Raw genomic sequence first — 15,787 nt, forward strand, 5'->3', positions numbered from 1 at the left:
TAAGTTGCTAAGGCTGGCTTTGAAATCATGATCCTCCTGTTAGGTGCAGGGAAGGCAGGGCTGATAGCCCTGGCACTCAAACCCCCCTCTGTCTGATCCTTTATCACCTGTATAATCATTGTATGCCAACAAGGCAGCTTGCAGATCCAAAGACCCCACTAAATCTGGGCTATAAAAACTCTCTCCTGCAAGGCCCCTCTCTCTTGTGCTTTCTTGTTTCTCTCTCTCTCTTTCTCTCTCTCTCTTTCTCTCTCTTCTCCTCTTTCTCACTGCTGCAATAAAGATCTCTTGGTCGCTCCAAGTGTTGTGGTCACTTTCCTTTCACCTCCTATCTCAGCTTCCAGAGCCTCTGGGATTACAGGTGTATGCCACCATGCCCAGCTGGTGCCTGTGCTCTTGCTTGGATCCTGGAGGCAGCATTGGCCACATTGAGAACCTCTCTGAGTTCTGGGGTGTGGATGGCTCACCATTCCCATTCTGAGCCTTCCCAACACCATGATCCAAGGGAGCAAACTTGAGAATTGGAAATGTGACCTTCAGGGCTTAATTGCATGTTGAAATCTTCACAAAGCTTTGCAAAAACACTGAGATTTATGAGGACAATACTGTGCTGTCCTGGTAAAAAGCTGACATTTCAATCATTCATGTTTTATATCTTTGTAATGAAATTCTTTGTTTTCTCTGCAGCCGCTTTAAAGTATTTACTAACATTCAGCAAGCTCTCTGTTCCGTGCAAAATTTTGAGTTTCTCCATGGTACATAAAGTCAGGCTGGGCTGTGTGACACTGCTCTGCCATCCATGAACAGTGACAGACAAGGTATCCAACTACCCCACCTGGGCCTATCTAAGAGGAGGGTTAAAAAAAAAATCACCAAGGCATCATATTTTAATGAGTTTTCTTTGCAATTTGTATGTAATAGATTTTCAATAAAAACCTGTAATTAGTTCATTTTCTACTATTCAATTGCTCTGTTCTGAGGCCATGGGCAGCTTCCAGCTGGGATCTTTAAAAAATGGAAATGCTTGAAGACTCAGCTCTAGACAATGCTAGAGAGTGTTGAGTCTCAACACACCTGTTAGGAGGAAGCCATTGGAGATGGGAAAGAGGCAGCCTGGGTCTGAGGTGGGGGAGGAGGAAGATGAAGAGGAGGAAAAACTGGTACAGGGAAAGAGCCAGCAAGCATCAGTTCTGCTCAGAATTGACCCTTCCGTGGTGTAGAGGGCAGAGATTGTCCTACCCAGAGCTCTAATGCATGGATGGGAGTCTCATTCCTGTCACCCCTACTCTTCATGTGGCACTCATTGATACCTGCCAAAGGACCACGGATGGCTTTTCCAGTGGGGCAGTTGGCTTTGTTTCTGTTTTCATATGGCAAGGCAGAGATTAGGAGGACAGAGACCAGGTACTCAGACCATAGAGAATAGCCCTGCTCACTTTTTTTTTTGTCCTGATAGTCATCACTGGAAAGCTTCAAAGGCCACATCCAGCTCTCCACTGATACTCGGTCCCCTCTCCAGTGATTTGCTTGGGCTGGCACCAGCAGTGACGGGGCCTCCTGGCAGGCCTGTCTGACAAGGTGACGTGGCTGCTTGGGATGAGTCCTCCCCCAGCTCTAAGTCAAGTGGGCTTCTCCCAGCACCAGCTTTTGTGGCCTGGGCCCCACCCATCACCACTGCACCCTGGGGACTACATCCTCACCCCCAATCCTTTGCCCCACAGGAGCACACGCTGCCCACCTGTGTGGGATGCCGTTCTCCTTGCTCTTTGCCTGGTTTTCTCCAATATAGGGTGTTCAGGTCTCAGCTCAAACATCCCTCCAGGACCTCTCTGTGAACAGTTGGTCCTCCCTGTACCCAGCACACTCTGGCTCAGCTTCTGTGTATTTGTCCCTCTTTCTGTTCCCCAACTGCCTCTCTGCCAAGTCCACAAGCTCCCTGCCGTCAGGGCCTGATGGGGTCTGGCTCACAGCTGGGTTTCTACCCCTTGCTTGCTAGAGTGGGCTCTAGGAGTGTTTTGTTGACCTGACACTGCCTTATCGTTCTTGGTTTTCCTCCTCTTAAGCCTTCCCATCTCAATTCCTCAACCTTTGCGCATGGTCCTCTCTCTGCCCTGATTAGGCTCCTCTGAAATGTTCTGGCTGGTGGCCACTCAGTGACTTGGTGCATACCAGCTCTACAGCAGACTCCAGACCCCTAGCAGTGGTCTTCCTTGCACAGTTCTGCACCCAAGTGAGCAGGGAGCTTGGGCCTCTGTGCTCTGGAAGCCTGCTTTCCAGGGCCCTGCTTGGGACCTGGGGCTGCCAGGATCTCCAGTTTGCAGCTGCATCCCCCCCCCCCCCCCATGCAGAGCCTTCAAGACTACAGACTGTGCATTTTCCATGATTTTGTGACAGGGCTTGACATGGGAGGCTGGTGCTGCGGAGGGTACTCTGATGTGTTTTGGGTTCCTAGCCACTGAGCTCTGAGGAACTACAAACCCACACTCCATGAATGAGGTGTGTGGATTTGCATAGCCGCAGAGCTGAGCTCCTGCTGGGAGGAGGGGGGACAGGGGAGAGTGGGGTGGGGCTAAGCTCAGAGCCCAGGAGCCAGGGTCTGCTGCCTCCTTGGGACGTGGCCTGTGGGTGGCAGGAACCACAGGCTGAGGCGCAGTGCTGAGCGGGAGCTCTTATCTCTGCGCACAGTTGTTGGGGGAGGTAATTAAATAGCGGCCTAATGGCCTAAGAGCACACTTATCCTGAGGAGGGTTGAATGGTCAATGAGTAGCCCTGGGAGCAGGATGGGGCTTTCTGGGATGGATCACTTTTGTCTTCATTAAGGCATCTTTAGCTCATGTGGGAGGCAGGGACACCCAGTCAGCAGATTGGGGATGTCTGGGCTGCCAGGGGCAACCACGTGGGTGCTCTCTCGGGCCTGCTCCAGGGTGGCTAATGCTCCTCACTAGGGGCCCCACAGCAGGCCCCTCACAAAGCCCTATCATTGCTCCTTCTTCCCCCAGGCTCTCTGGAGACACACAAAGGCCCTCTGGGATCCTGAGTCACAGTCACATCACATTCAGACTCGTGCTTGCCAAGTGTATTTCTCCATAGACTTCATTTTCTCACAGAGCAGCATTTACCAAGGACTTCCCGGTGCATGGCAGCATGATGAGCAGAATAGTCTCTGCCTTCACGTCAGAGGGCAGGACAGTGGTGGCTAGGAGAAAGGGCATGTCCTCAGGGCCACTCTCACAGCCTCTATCACTGACCTAAGGTGTACTTTATCACTTACCATATGCAAGGTATGGTGCTCATCTCTTTGTGTAAACTATTTCATTGAGTCCTGAATAACCCTGTTGGTGGTTATTATGCCCTTTATTTACAGAGGGGGAGCTTGAAGCCAGCTTAACCTCTGGTAAACGGTTATCTCAAGCCACACAGCTAGTAAATGGCAGAACAAGGATCCAAATCCAGGGGTGACTTGGACTTTGGGTCCACACTCTTAACCACTTGCTCCTAGGTTTATTACTATGTAGAGATGAACGCAGTGCTGCGGACGCACCGAGGAAGGGGTGTGGGGCTTGGTGGAGGGAACAAAATCAAGGAAGACATCCTGAAGGAGGAGGCTGTTAAGCTGGGCCTTAATATTTCAGGAAATCACTCTGGGGACAGTGAAATTCTCCTCATCTGAGAACATAGAGGAGTTGCACCGTGATTCAAATGACTGAGAAACTTCTGGAATCAGATGTTGGGTACAATCCTGATTCTGCTACCTTCGAGTTGTATGACCTTGGGTTGGCTACTGAACTTTTCAGAATTTTAATTTCTCTATCTGTAAAAGTGGACATAATGCACCGTGCTGACACGTGTTAAATACTTGGTACCTCTTTATATAACTGGAGTATTAAGGGTCCCTTACTAACTACAGCAATACTGATGAGAGTACACTGACCCTGACCCAGTTATTGAGCCTTGGCCTCAGGGGCCCTGGGCAAACTCATTCGGCAGGTTCCACGAAGCCCCCTCTATGCTTGAGGTCAAGAAGCCATCCCACCTCTGTCCTTGGGAGGGTGGCTAATGAGACCTAAACCTGCTGTCTTCCACCTTTTCAATTCCTCCTTTGGCCACTGCTCTGGAACTCTTTTGTGCTCTTGAGAGAGTGAGGGGACAAGCCCAGTGAATCCAGTTTGGGGCCACTTCACTTGCAGGTCCCGTGTGAGGTGACCAGCTTCTTTCTCTGGGGTGAGGGAGTCTTTGGCCCTGTTGCTTTTGCTGTCAGCCACCCTGAAGCCAGTCCACAGGCACTGCTGGCTCTCCAACTTCAAATCTCCAAGGAAATCCAGAGAGAAGTCTTGACAAACCTCCTGCTATCCATGATCTTTCTATGCACTATTCATGACTCAGGAACCAAAAGGGGTTGGATAAAACAGTTATCCTTGTCATTGAACTTCCTGTCTGAACTCACTTTACAAGGTAAAGAGCTAAATAGGTTTGGTTAGGGAGGATGCTTGCTGCCATTTCATCTGGCCATTTTGTTCTTCCCAGGGCAGTGTGAGGACCGGTTGATGTCCAGTGTGTGGAAGTCTGGACCTGAGCCAGGCATTATCCATCTAGAGGATAAGGACGTGGACAGGGAAGCCATACCACTTTGCAGCAACAAAGGCAGAAAAACAACTCTGACTTCACCAGCTGACCATTCCATGTGATTCAGAGTTGCCTTGTCTACAGAAATAGGGCACTGATTAGATGAAAACACCATTTTCCTTCCTGCTTGCCAGCAGCTTACAAGCAGAATCGAGGGAGGGGATCCAACCCCCACCTAGCCAGAGCCCTGTGGTCCTGACGATCCAGAACATTACCATGGGAAGCCCTTTATCTTGCACGGCTAGCTGCTCAAACCCTTCCCTTGCATCCAGCACATTCACTGGGGTTGCCCTCGAAGGATTAATTAAAAGGACAAGTATCTTTCTAAAAAGCAGAAGAAACTTATAATGAATTTAAAGAGAGAAAAATCCTCATTTAAGCAGCATGTTTTTTTTTTTTCCCATGAACCCAACCTGAGCACTCAGGAAAGTGCAAAACATGCATAATTGAGAAGCTTTTTAGATGAGCGACTTTTAAATTAATTGACTGTGATGAACAGACAGGGCCAGGGATCTCATTCGCCAGCCACCCTGGAGCCTGGGTTCCTGCCACAGCAGGGCTGGGTGCCTCTGCTCCTTGCTGGAGAGGTGGGAAGGGAGGGCAGGGGACTGTCTTGAGATCACAGCCTACCGGGAGTTCTTAGACCTGCCTTTGATTTAGGAAGCCAAAAGCACGCTAGGTGATAGAGGGGGGTGAGGGGCCATCCTCCTATTTCATTCTGGTTCCTATAAAGGTGATTGGAAGCTTTAGCTCCATCTGATAGAAAGAGATGGAACTGATTCCCACGGCTCTATCACCTGCCCTACGTCCTATCTTGGGGGAGGGTTACCTTCCTGCTTGCCGGCAGCTTACATGCAGAAGCGAGGAAGGGGATCCAACCCCCACCCAGTCAGGGCCCTGTGGTCCTGACGATCCAGAACATTACCATTCTTCAGAGCCAGGAAGGAGGTATAGCCCTACCATGAGCCAGCTCAGCTGAGCATGGGCAGCCACTAGCCATGGGATTTCTGATTTCATTCTCAACTAGCTGCAGACTATGACAGACACTGGCCCAGCAAGGGCCAGGCCAGCCACAGGGGAAGGAGCCCCTACACCCGATCTCAAAAACTCTTAAATACAAGTCACTTCTGTAGGAAAAAGATCCCCAAACCATCAACCTTTAATAGAACAATCAAGCCTGCTTCAAAAGGTTATAGGGGATGGGCATGGTGGCACATGCCTGTAATTCTAGTGGCTTAGGAGGCTGAGGCAGGAGGATCACAGGTTCAAAGCCAGCCTCAGCACCTAGCAAGATCCTGTCTCAAAATAAAAAAATAGAAAGGGCTGGGATGTGGCTCAGTAGTTAAGTGCTCTTGGGTTCAATGTTTGGTACCAAAAACCAAAGTGGGTGGGGTGCTATAGGACTGGAGTCACCTTGAAGAATCCATTTTGGGTGCTTTGCACCCAAGGATGCTATAAAAATAGAGACTAGAAAATCAAATTCCAAACTTTTAACTGCTGCCAGACTATCAGCTCTAGTTCTTAAAATTGAATCCAAAATGTTGCTGACATGTCTGAGATATGACTTTTTTTTTTGTTTTTTGTTGTTTTTTTTTTTGGATTTTAGTGAGATTCCTGTAATGCCCATCGATTGCTAGGTAATAAGTTGTACCTGTCTGTCTCATTTACCTATGTAAAATTCACCGAACCATAAATCTACTATGGGAATTTAGTTTAGCATTCCTGTGACATTGAAAAACCATTGATCCTCGTGTACTCTAAGTGGCTGCGGGTCAAGCCTTTATAGCTGGGGTAACTCATTTTGTGGCTTCCTTAATGGCCGTGAGTTTTCATTTTATTGCATATCTATTATTTGGGTTGGGCTGTGATGAATGGTTTGGCTGCCTGGTTCAAAACAAGTCCAAGGAGACAGCGGTACCTAATTTGCTTTAAAATGATGATTATAAAGCTTTTCAAATAATCATCTAGGAATGAAGGGAGCAGATGCCACATTGCCCTGCCGGAGACATATGGCTGGAGGTGAGGGGATGATGTACCCCCTGTTTTTAGGTTGACTTGCGATTATAATGACCTTCATTAGGGAAGCCCGGGGAGGCCTTCTTTCATCCTAGGCAGTAGGGATGCTTCTGTTTCCTCCACAGAAAAACCAAGAGCTTGCTGTGTGTTTCTAGATCCATCCCTGGGATGGGGCCTATGAAATAGAGGCTATTGTAGTACCAAGTACAAGGACGGTACCCAAGCAGAGCCATTCTCTTCTTCATGATGTCATTTGGGGACATACGAATAGAGATAACTGGTGTATCCTCCAAATTCCTCAACTTCTGCCTGGGATTCTGGCTCGCCCTTCCTTCCTTCCTTCCTTCCTTCCTTCCTTCCTTCCTTCCTTCCTTCCTTCCTTCCTTCCTTCCTTCCTTCCTTCCTTCTTTCCTCCCTCCCTCCCTTCCTCCCTCCCTTCTTTCCTTCCTTCCTTCCTTCCGATTGAACCTGGGGTGCTTAACCACTGAGCAACCACCAACCCCTCCCACCTCTTTTTAAAATTTTGAGACAGGGTATTGCTAAGTTACTTAGGTCCTCACTAAATTGCTGAGGTTGGCTTGGAACTCATGATCCTCCTGCCTTAGTTTCCCGAGCTGCTGAGATTGCAGGTATATGCCACTGTCCCCAGCTGGTGCTCCGGCTCCTATTACACAGTGACCTTTTCCTTCACCGCTCTTTTGGCAGAGGGGTCTGAGCCCAGAAATGCATTTCTGTGCCCAGAAAACATGCTACTTCTGTTCTGACTTGGACAACCGCTCTTGTTGTCATCTGCCCTAATTGCACTACCCTATTATCTATGTTTTTTGGGGGTAGAATCATCAAGGATCTCAGTCCGGGGAAGTGGATGGAGAAAGTAATGCAGGAAGCCATTGCTAAGGACAGGAGGGAGGGCCCATTTAGTGATAGGCAGGTGGCTGCTTAGCAACTGGCTCTCAGAGAAAACAAAAGCATCCCTCCCCCAGTTTTGGGGTAGCATCTGTGGGGTATAAATTTCTGCGGAGAGTCCCACCGTGGCTGATTTGAAGCTATTGACTGTTCAACAGTTTGCTTGAAAAATTCCTGATAATTTTAACAATCAACTCTTATGAAACCAGGTCTAAGGAAACATTCTAAAATTTAGAGATTTCTTTTTGAGAACAAGCTCCTTGGTCCACAGAACAGATACCTTCCACAGCAGGAGAAAGTCTCCCAGTTATTCCCATCTTAATAGGAACTAACTGAAGCAGAATAAGTTTTACTAGAGGGCGGAGAGGAGGAAGATGGAGACCAAGCCTAGTCACATTGTATCAAGCAAAGCCCTGCAATTCAGGGTCAAACTTTAGGCCCTTGGTACTAAGGATGCTGTGAACTGCAAAAGTGCCCCTCCCCTTCACATCAATCACATGGGCATTTCCCTTCAGGAAGAATCATACTCGTTTCTCTCCCTTATGTCATCCAAGTACCTCTTCCATCTGCCACAAGAGCCCTTCTTGCCATTGAATCGCACAAACTCCTCAGGTCTTGAGAATATTTGCAATAACGACAGCTCAAAGAAATATCAATGTGAAGCAGGAAATACCTTTCTGAAAATGAAACTCCAGGTAAGGGCTGAGGGAGGATTCCAGATTCTGTGGCTCAGGGTACTCAGTGCCCTGGTGGGGGACCCACACCCATGACCCCGGGTCCAGAGCCTGCAGGTAGGTGCTATGAGCCTGCAGATCACACCCAAGGGCACATAATGAAAGGTGCTCACAAGACCTGCTCTAAATAGAGCCTGAGTGCCCTCAAATACAAAGGGGTTTCATCTCTTCATCTCTCTGGGGCTAAGAATGTCCCTTTATTCCCAGTTTGGGCCCAGCACGCGCCCTTCCCTTCCTTGCTGTCTGGGGATAACTCTTGCAGCTCACAGCTCTGGGATGTCCCAGCTCTGCCTGTAGTTTACATGATGTAATCTCTTGGAAGATCACCTCAGGGCAAAGTCACAGGTCCTTGAGATAGCCCATCCACACACAGGTGTTAAGCACCAGGGTCCCTGTACATGGGCCACCCAGATACTTCCTCCATAGCCACAAGAGCACCTATTTTCCATGTTTCTCCAGGGATCCTGTGCCTTTCTTCAACTGGGATCTTTACTCTCCATTGTCCTTGGGTGGTGACTGTTTCCTGGCCCTGCTTGGCCAGGCCTCCAGCTCTCCTGCAGGATTTTCCTCCAGGCATTGATTCCCCCCCAGTAGGGCCAGGCTTCAGCCCAAGGATAGACCTGAAACTTGTTCCCTCCATTTGTAGTCACAGAATCCCCCTCACAGCTCTGCTTCAGTCACACTCAGTGAGAAAAACCGTTTACCTAAAAGGAACAGGGTGAGCCCACTCTGTTCCCACCCATTCACCTTTAATCCTTTTCTTATAGCTCAGGCTTGTTGCAAAACAAACTCAACACTTCCACCTCTCAAAGAAGCCCACTGGGGAGACAATGGGATAGATTCCAAGCCCACCACCATGGTGAGGCAGGAGCATTTGCAGACATGAGCCCCTGTGCCCGTGGGACCCCAAATGGGGGCCTGACTTACGGAAGGCTGTATAGAACTCGTGCAGGCTCAGGGAGCTGTCGCTGTTGTAGTCGTCAAATCGGAGGAGGTCTCCTGGCGTACACCCCAGAAAGTCCCCTTCTAGGTCCTGCTCCTTCAACATGTGCTGTGGGGTGAGCAGGGTAAAAGGTCAGAGCCATACTGAGTTCAGTGTCAAGGACGTGGCTGGAAAGTGGCTCAGGCCCAGTGGGGGCTTTGGGAAGCTCAATGGGCCTGTGAAACATCTGAAGCTCTTTGGTTTTGTCTTGTCTGATCCTCTCATTTTATAGAGGAGGAAACTGAGGGAGGGAGGGAGGGAGGGGGAGAGAGAGAGAGAGAGAGAGAGAGAGAGAGAGAGAGAGAGAAAGACTTTCCCAAGGTCACCTGGCTCCCCTAGCACAAAGCTGATGGTTGTATTTCATTGCTGCACCCCCAGTCCTACCACTTCCAGAGGAGCACCTCCTAGCTGTGGCACCCCCAGAAAGGGGCAGCTACGTTCTACTGACCAGGCCCGAGCTACGTTCTACTGGTGGACCCTCATGGACTCTTTTTCTGATCATGGTCTGGGCTGCAGGAGGCAGACCCCTCCACCCCAAGCATGGCCAGCCACATGCCAAAAGATAGCTTTGGGTAGAGGTTTCAGGCCTCCCCACTCAGCTGGAGTTGGAGCACAGGAGAATACTCAGAAGGAAATCTCAGAACAGAGGACATGATTTTATTTTATTTTGCAGGGGAGAGGAAGGCAAAGATGTTTTCTCTTTGCTTAACATTCTCAGCTTGCCCTGTTATATTAAAGGCAATTTAATGTGATAATGTTAAAAAAATGACCCCTTACCCAGCAAGGGAGAGAATTCGATAAAAGGGAGATCAACCATAACGGCTGAGATCAATCTTTCAAAGATGAAAATTTCCCTTTGTCTATTTCTGCATTGGAAATTGATTAACTTTTCATAGGACCAACAAGTTTTTTCCCCCTGCGCCTTTGATTCCGTGTCAAGGGAAAGCCCACATTAGCTGGGCTTTGCTTGGCAGATTTATGGAATGGACTTTAAATATATTAAATTTTAAAGAGGAAATCATAGTCAAATTACCATGCTTATTAATGGCTTCAGATGCCTCATGCCACATCTCTGCTAGATTAGGGCAACATTCCCAAGGAGGTTCTGTCTACCAGGGAGCTACTTGGGAGCTGCATGGAGCTGGGTGCCAAGTTCCTCCGCCCAAGGCAAGCCGATGTCACCTGCCCTTGTCGCTCCCTGCCCAGCCTGTACTGTAGGGAACCACCAGGTGGTTCTTCCTGCAGGAAGCTGTAACTAACAGGACCTGGGCTTTTCTAGAGCAGCTCAGGTCACCTATGGGACACTGGCATTGCCGCTTAGGGTCTTAGCCAGAGCAGGGGCCAAGTGCTGACTGAGGTAAAGATTTGCTGGTTCTCTGGAGGCCATGGGCAGCAGGCCTCTTGGGATGCACAGGGTTGCATGTGCTGTGGGTGAGGTGTGGGTGAATCTCTCATCTGAGATTCCCAAGGTGCGCCCAGGAAGCAGTCTCGGGCCTGGCTGGAACAGAGGGCCTGAGAGCAAGGAGCCTGCAACTCCAGGCTTGAGTCATTGATTCTCACTTGGGTTTTGCAAGTGCTTGCTTTTCCTGCTGACCTTGAGAGGACCATATGGAACCTCCTGGTGGGAGACACCTGGTGCTGTGGGGAGGGCAGGTGAATGCGTAGCAACATTCCTGGGTTGCACCTGAGTTCCGTCCTGTTCAGGCAGTGATCGCAACTAGGGCAAGCTGCTTGATTTGTTAGCATCTCAGTTTCCTCATCTGAAAATATCTGTGAAGTGGGATGACAGGCATCTCTACCTTATAGCAGAGCATGGCTGAAAGATCAAGGAGGAAATGACAAAGACCATGATGATGGCCACTGTTGTCTGTTGTGAACACCCGCGTGCCAGGCGCTAAGCACACCTTAGCTCCTTTAATCCTATGATGATCCTTTGAGGCTCACAGATGAGAAATGGAGGCCCAGTACAGTGAGGTCATCCCCTAAGACCCACCAGCTCCTACACATTGGAAGCAGCCCTAGACCTCAGCTTGGCTCTGAAGTTTGTACTTTCAGCCACTGTCCTACATTGCAAGGGACTTGCCCATGCTTACTAGCCACCGGCAAAGGACCTGGCTCAGTGATAAGCCAAAATACTCCCTTCCTCAATCCTTCACAGTAACCCCCTCACTGCCTTGATGAGGTCACTGTACCATGGTTAAGATTTCTCTGGCATAAATAAGGTGACACATCCTTGTCATCTCTGCTCTGGTGGCCACTGTAGTTCTCTGAGGAAGAGCTGCCCCCATCCACTCAAGGCATCAGGATGCTGACTTCACTTTCTTGCTTATCTTCACACCTGGCTGTGGGCCTCCTGGACCCCAGGCTCTTAGAAACAAACCAGCAGAGCAGAAGCAGGAATGCAGACTCCTGGGCCCAGGACAGCCTTTCTGCATGAGGACCACCCCCTGGCTCCAGGGAACGAGGTCAGTCTTTCTTTGCTTTTTGTGCTGCAGATGCTGACTACCCTCACAGCAGCTTGTCGCTGGACCAAGGGACAACTCTGGGGAGGGACACAAGCCACAAGGGTCAATGCAAATGCTTTTCCAGACAAGTGTTTCTGGGGTGGACTTAGGGCTTCCTGCAAGTAAGAAAGCTGGGGTTTGGGCTGCTGATATTTGGCCACCAAAGAATCGTGTTGTCACCGGGCAGAGGACTTGGGACCCTCCAGGATAGAGCTCCAGAGGTGTTTTCTGGAAACCAAACACTGCTTCCTTTTGATATTTCTGCTAAGGAAAGTAAAGGACTCAAGGAGGACAAGTTTGGTTTCCTAATTAAAACATCAGCCACCAGCCCCGCGGCAGGAGCGTTTTGCCTGCTGCCAGGCAGGGTGTCACAGAGTGTTTGTAAACAGTGGCTGAAGGCGGCTGGTGGGAAACGAATATAACTTTGTTTGTAAGATGTTCTCAGAGGTGTTGATCACAGACTCTGAGATTCCCAGGAGGGTGGCAGAGTGGCCTCCTGGGGACTCTGTGACAGAGACAGTTGCAACCCACTGTCCTCCCGTGGTCTCCTTGTCTCTTCTCTGTAGGTGCTGAACGAAAAACTGGATTCCTTTATAACTTGGTTTTCACTGAACACTGTACCCACCTGAGCCAGTTCAGAGCTGCTGAGGTGGCCGTTCCCATCGGCATCCAAGTCCTTAAACAGAGATTCCACCAGGAGACGCTTTTGGGAAGCAGGGTCCTGTCTGTTTTCCACTTCGTGAAGTGGCTGCTGGTGAGTCTGGAGCGCCAGAAGGACATTCTTCAGGCGGGCATAGCCGGCCATGGTGCACGTGTCGCCTGGAAGAGAAGACGGGGTTGTTACAGCAAGATGTGTCCTTCGATGAGAGAACATTTTCTCCATCATGCCACTCACAGTGGGTCACCAGGCCTTTACTGTGCAGCAAATTGTGCAACTGTAGTAGATGGGACTTGTCTGTCTGTCCACCCATCCAAACTACAAATATTTGTATTTAATAAATGCTGCATGTGATGCAAATGCTGGAGGGAGCCTGTCTATCCGTCCCATGAATATTTCTCGAGTGCCTACTATAGAGAGCGAGTGCCAGACGGAACAGGAAAATTCTTTCTGCAGAATTTACAGTGGCAGCCCCACAGCAGCTTTAGGAAAGCCGGCCCCCGATTCCATTTGTAATAGCTCACTTTTGTCTTAATCCTACCTTACAGGCTGCTTTTGCATACTTGGCCTCATAGATTAGGGAGTCTTAGTTAACAGGACTAATAAGCCCTGCTTAAGGTAATTAGGTACACTCCCAGAGCTGGATTACTTGAAAACAAACATGTGTACACAAGTCCATGACCAAGAAACAAAAGGAAGCTTTATGAAATTAAACCTGCAGCACACAGCCCATTACTCTTAGGCCTTTTATCACAGGCGTGTTTGCTGAACAGCATCAGAATCGCACCGTGCTTTGGCAAATGAGGCCTGTGATGCACTGTGACACGATATAGTTTATCTTGCTGGTGACGGGCCACTAGGATGAACACCACACAGGGCAAAGCTCATAAACTGGGTCTGCAGGGATATCACCCAGCCGTGCAGTACCTCCTGCCCGGCTTCCCCACCTTCCCCGGGGGAGGGAGCTTTTCCTGCTTCTGGCTTTGCCCAATCCACCATCCAGTCCAGGCTGCTGGGAATGGACTTTCTGAGGCTTAGTCATTTCCCCCTTAATTTCAAGGCCAGCTCAAGGGAATATAGCTCAGGGTTGGAGACCCAATAGAGAGCAGTGCTGGCGAGCATGGGCTCCAGGGACCAGTGGGTTTGAGTCCAAAGTTCACTGCCACTGGGCTGCATGACCTGCAGCCTCAGTGACTTCATCTAAGAAGTGGGGATGACAGGGTGCTGGGTTTTGAGGAGTAACTAACATTCACACAAAGGGCTTTGCACTGGTCTGGTACAGAGCAAGGGCTCAAAGAATGGTCGCTCCTCTTTCCCTTGTTATTAGATCCACATTTGTTGAAAAGCCACTAACAGGGAAGATGGTGGGAAGGGAAAAGAATGATGGGCGAGTCTGCGGGTCTGTTCCTCTCTTCCTCCGGCCCTCTCACTAGGCAAGCCTGGGTGTTCTAAACACAGTCTCTTGTATTTGTTTGTGTTTCTAGATTTTCTTCCAATTTGGGGTCAATTGATTCCCATCAGGAACAGATGCCCGTTACCATTTCCTTCTGCATGTTTGTTTAGGAAAAAATCAATTGTTGTGTTCAATATAATCCAATCTATTTGCTCCCTGGGAGTCTCCATGCTCTGAAAAGAATGGTTCTCTCCCATCCCCCTAGCCCTGCTAACACATTTTATTTTATTTATTTTTTGCCTGGTAGGATATTGATTCTTGGAAGTTCTCTGGGCTTCCAGTTGGCAAATCTGGTCCTCAAGTCTGTGCAGCTATGCAGTGTTGATCATGGTGGCCTTGCCCCTCTACCAAGACATGCCTGTCTCTAGGAGGATGGGACTGGTTGCTGGGTTTTTCTTCCTTCTGGGTTCCTTACCCCCCACTCCCCCAAAAAGGAGGGAGTCTGGTCCTAGCAAATGGACCACAAGTGGGGATATGGAATAGGAATGGGGAAGAAGCTGTGGGGGTGAATGGGGATGGAGTCCCTGCATGACCTAGTGCTGGCTTTCCTGGGGGCAGGCACGTGTACTGAGGTGCTGGGAAGCTGGTGTGCACAGCTGGAGTTAATAGGAGGCTCACCTCAGAAATGCTGCTGGAAATGAAGATTCTAAGAATCTGCCACATCAGAGCCACCTGAAGTTTAGGTCAGGCTGGGTCTGATGGGCCGTGACATTTCATCCTTGCCAGTCTCTCAACTTTCCTCATGGACTGTGGTGGGGCACAGACTCCTCTGAGCTGCTCAAGGTCCTGCGTCACCAGCAGTCTGCAGCTGGACAATGCCACCCACCCTGGCAGGCTGGGGAAGCCATAATGTGGGTCCTGCTGAGGCAGCTCTGTAGGTTCTGCCCTCCTTTCATGTCTCTGTAGCCCATTGTGAGCTTGTGTGCTTCCAGCTTCTCTACCCTGGCAACTGCCATGTCTAGAAATCAACCTGGGACTTCGGGGGACAGGTGCCTCAAGTTGCCAGGATCGGTGATCCCTCAGACCAGGCCAGACCCCTCCTATCATTCACCTGCCCTTATTGACAAGCTGTGTGCCAGGCCCTGGGCAGCCCTGTGAGAATTCAGGTGCTTCCAGGGCATGGCATCCTGGGTGCCCCAGGAGAGTGTACGAAGCTAGGATGAGGAAAGCCCTGTGGGGATAATCAGGATGAGACCTGCAGGACGAGGAAGAGTTGTGGGAGAAGGATGAACAGGGCAGGGTGCTACAGACAGCAGGAATGGCTGGTGGTGCAGGAGCTAGTGGCCAACGTATCTGGAGGTCTGAGAAGGCCAGTAGCTGGAGGTTGTCAGCTGGGGGACAGTGAGATAAGGCAGTGTGGGACAGGGCAGTGGGGCAGCTCAGGCAGCACCCCCGGGGCTGTGGGCAAGTGTGGGAGCCAGAGTAGGGTGCCAGGTCCTGCAGCTCTCAGTTCCAAGCTCCTTTGTTTCCTTAACTGAGGGCTTCCCTGGGGTTCTGAGCAAATGCAGGAGGAGTGCCTGGAAGAGAATCTTAAATCCTTCTTCATCCCAGGAGCAGCTGTATTAAAATGAGTCACAAGAGAGGACTTTGTCTAAAATCAAATCATGAAGTCGTTTGTCCAGTATTTCTGATCTTCTCTAGGGTCTCCCAGCAATCCCTGCCATGGTCACCTAAATCCCACAGGGCTGGGGGCCAGTGGAGCGGGGATGGGGGAACATCCTTCCCTGCCCTCTTCCAGCCCCAGAAGCAGATGCCTCCAAATCTGTGGCTTCCAGCTCCATATGAAGGTGAGCTTTCCTCCCCGAGGCAGGCCTTGGCCTGGGGAGAGTCTTCCAAATTCCAGTTTTAGGTTTTTCTTCACAAAGTCCCCAGTTTCACTGTGGGGTCAGACAGGAGTGGCTTACCCACATG

General features: G+C 49.9%; 1 protein-coding gene across 1 annotated transcript in view; it reads right to left on the reverse strand.

Annotated features, from left to right (window-relative positions):
- Fstl4 (follistatin like 4) overlaps nt 1-15,787 on the reverse strand; it is a 392,418-nt gene that overhangs the window by 106,323 nt on the left and 270,308 nt on the right. Inside the window, exons 5-6 of the mRNA XM_076855776.2 lie at nt 12,391-12,584; nt 9,207-9,330 (exon numbers count right to left, since the gene is read on the reverse strand). Coding sequence (XP_076711891.1) covers nt 9,207-9,330; nt 12,391-12,584 — 318 coding nt within the window. The remainder of the gene's footprint in view (nt 1-9,206; nt 9,331-12,390; nt 12,585-15,787) is intronic.

The sequence above is a fragment of the Callospermophilus lateralis genome, chromosome 5 (genome assembly GCF_048772815.1).
Source record: "Callospermophilus lateralis isolate mCalLat2 chromosome 5, mCalLat2.hap1, whole genome shotgun sequence".
NCBI lineage: Eukaryota > Metazoa > Chordata > Mammalia > Rodentia > Sciuridae > Callospermophilus > Callospermophilus lateralis.